The 2,288-nt window shown below is 46.8% G+C and overlaps 1 protein-coding gene across 1 annotated transcript; it reads left to right on the top strand.

The window, feature by feature from the left end:
- Positions 1-629: 629 nt before the first annotated feature.
- LOC115096171 (C3a anaphylatoxin chemotactic receptor-like) lies at positions 630-1,730 on the top strand. The gene has a single exon (XM_029610683.1). The coding sequence runs from the start codon at positions 630-632 to the stop codon at positions 1,728-1,730; it is 1,101 nt and encodes a 366-aa protein (XP_029466543.1).
- The last annotated feature ends 558 nt before the right edge of the window (positions 1,731-2,288 follow it).

A 2,288-nucleotide genomic window follows, 5' to 3' on the forward strand; every position in this document is an offset into this window, starting at 1 on the left:
AGCCTGTGTGAATACATCTCATTGTCAGGGGCTGTTTTCCTGCTGTGCCTTTAGTTTCTAGTCTGCCTCATCCCTAGGCTGTCACTTAAAGCATAGTTTTGCCACCCTGGAGATGATGGGCTCATATTTTTTTTTTTTTCCCCCTCTATCACGGCTTCCCCAGCCTGTGCTGGGGACCCCACAGCCACTTGGGTTTTTCGGGATATCCACAATGGACAGGCAGGAGGTACATCTGTACATAATGGGGGCAGTGCGTGCAAATCTACCTCCTGCTCACATGCATTGTGGACATCCTGAAAAACTTCACTAGCTAGGTGTGTCCCCAGGGCAACACCTGCTTTATCACACATCGCTGCTGCCAAAGCAAAATTCTTGGAATGGCAAGGGTTAAACTCCAGGAGAAACAGCCCAGAGCACAGTGCAGACTCCTGATGCTTCTGTGTTCTTGTGCCACTAATAGCTGCAAAGCAACAGGAAAGAGATGCCCGGTGCCCTCCCTCCTCTGAGACGATCTATTTATCAGCATTGGGCTTCCTTGTTACTTTCCATTGCAATCACTTGCAGCCTCTTACTCTGATTTCTGACGGAGATTAGAAAAGATTCCCACAGTCTATCTTGTGCTGAGCAGTATGGATATTCTCAATGCTACCCTGGGTCCTAATGCCCAAGAGAATGCCACGACTCCCAGCATCCCTACCTCGCCTGGATCCTGGCTGGAGCATGTGCTGCTTCCCAGCCTCTTCCTTGGGGCTTGCTTCGTGGTGGGAATTCCTGGCAACATCCTAGTCATCTGGACCATTGTGTTTAGGATTTCGCCCCGATCCTTCACCGTGGTGCTGCTGCTGCACATGGCCATCGCAGACTTCAGCGTCCTGATCACACTGCCTCTGTGGATCCATGCCCTGGTCAACAGTTGGGTCTTCGGACTCTTCTTCTGCAAGTTCTTAACATACATCATCCATGTCAGTATGTATGGCAGCCTCTTCTTCATCACCCTGATGAGTGTCCACCGTTTTATGGCTGTAGTTTTCCCCTTTGTGCTGCTCCGATGGCAGCAGAGGAGTATAGTCTATAAGATCTTGGGCATCACTTGGCTTCTAGCCTTGGTCTTTGCCTCTCCTGTTTTTGTTTATCGCTCCACTTTGGCTCATGGTGACTCAGTCCAGTGCTCACATCGAGTTTACTCCTCTGACCAGCAAAAGCTGGCCATTCTGCTGATTGAGAGCCTGGTTGGCTTCGTAGTGCCTTTCTCCATCCTCCTGTTGTGCTATTCCTGCATCTTGCACAAAATCCAGCACCTGAAGGCCAAAAAGATCAGGTCGGAGAAGCTGATTGCTAGTGTGGTCATCACTTTCTTTTTGTGCTGGTTTCCCTATCATGTCTTTAATGTGCTAATAATCGCCTCTGTCTTACTAAAACCCACCAACCCAGAAACGTCTGATAATCTGGAGAGAATTATTGCTGTTGGGAACAATATCGCCGGTGCCTTGGCCTTTTTCTGCAGCTGCCTGAACCCTATCCTGTATGCTTTCGCAGGCCGAAGTTTTCGAGGTGGTTTGAGAGGCATCAGCTTTGTCAAAGTCTTAGGTCAGATGAATGAAGACACGGGGCAGAAGAAATCCACCACAATTTCTCATATCTCGTATGATCTTCATTCTCTGGAAGAGCAGAACCCTCATTCCCTACAAAATCAAATCCCTCCTTCCATGCCCAATTCTTTGCAGAATTAAAAGACTCAACTTTCAGCAGAATCGTAGCCTTCACTCTCTGGAGAACCATAACTTGACTCTTTTTGGGTAATGACTTTTTACTTGACCAGCATAAAACTTATTTAAAGATGCTGTACATGGCGTTTGGAGACAACATAAGTCCCAGGACCAATATGGAAAGGAGAACTCTACACTAGAAAATGATACAGCTTCCTCTCTGGAGAACTACAACTATTACTCTTTGCAGGACTAACATGCTCACTCTCTGGGGAACCTGTAAACTAATGTCTTTTGTTTTTGTTGTTGGATACATTCTAGTTCCTTCAAATTGGGATTTGATTTGTTTTATTTTGCTTTTAGCTGAGTTTGAACCAGCCTTTATTGGACTGCTGCACCATGAGTCTACATTTGCAGTTACGTTATGGTTTTTTTTTTCTTGTTTCATATCTCCCACCCAATCTATTTAGCCGCGTCATCATAGCAACAGTCCTTGACTGGAGGCTACAAACAAAGGCTTTTTCCAAAACCCTGTAATTGTAGGCCCTGTGTCCGGGGGACTGGGACTCCCTCCTCTAGCAG

Source organism: Rhinatrema bivittatum, chromosome 7 (assembly GCF_901001135.1).
Source record: "Rhinatrema bivittatum chromosome 7, aRhiBiv1.1, whole genome shotgun sequence".
Classification (NCBI taxonomy): domain Eukaryota; kingdom Metazoa; phylum Chordata; class Amphibia; order Gymnophiona; family Rhinatrematidae; genus Rhinatrema; species Rhinatrema bivittatum.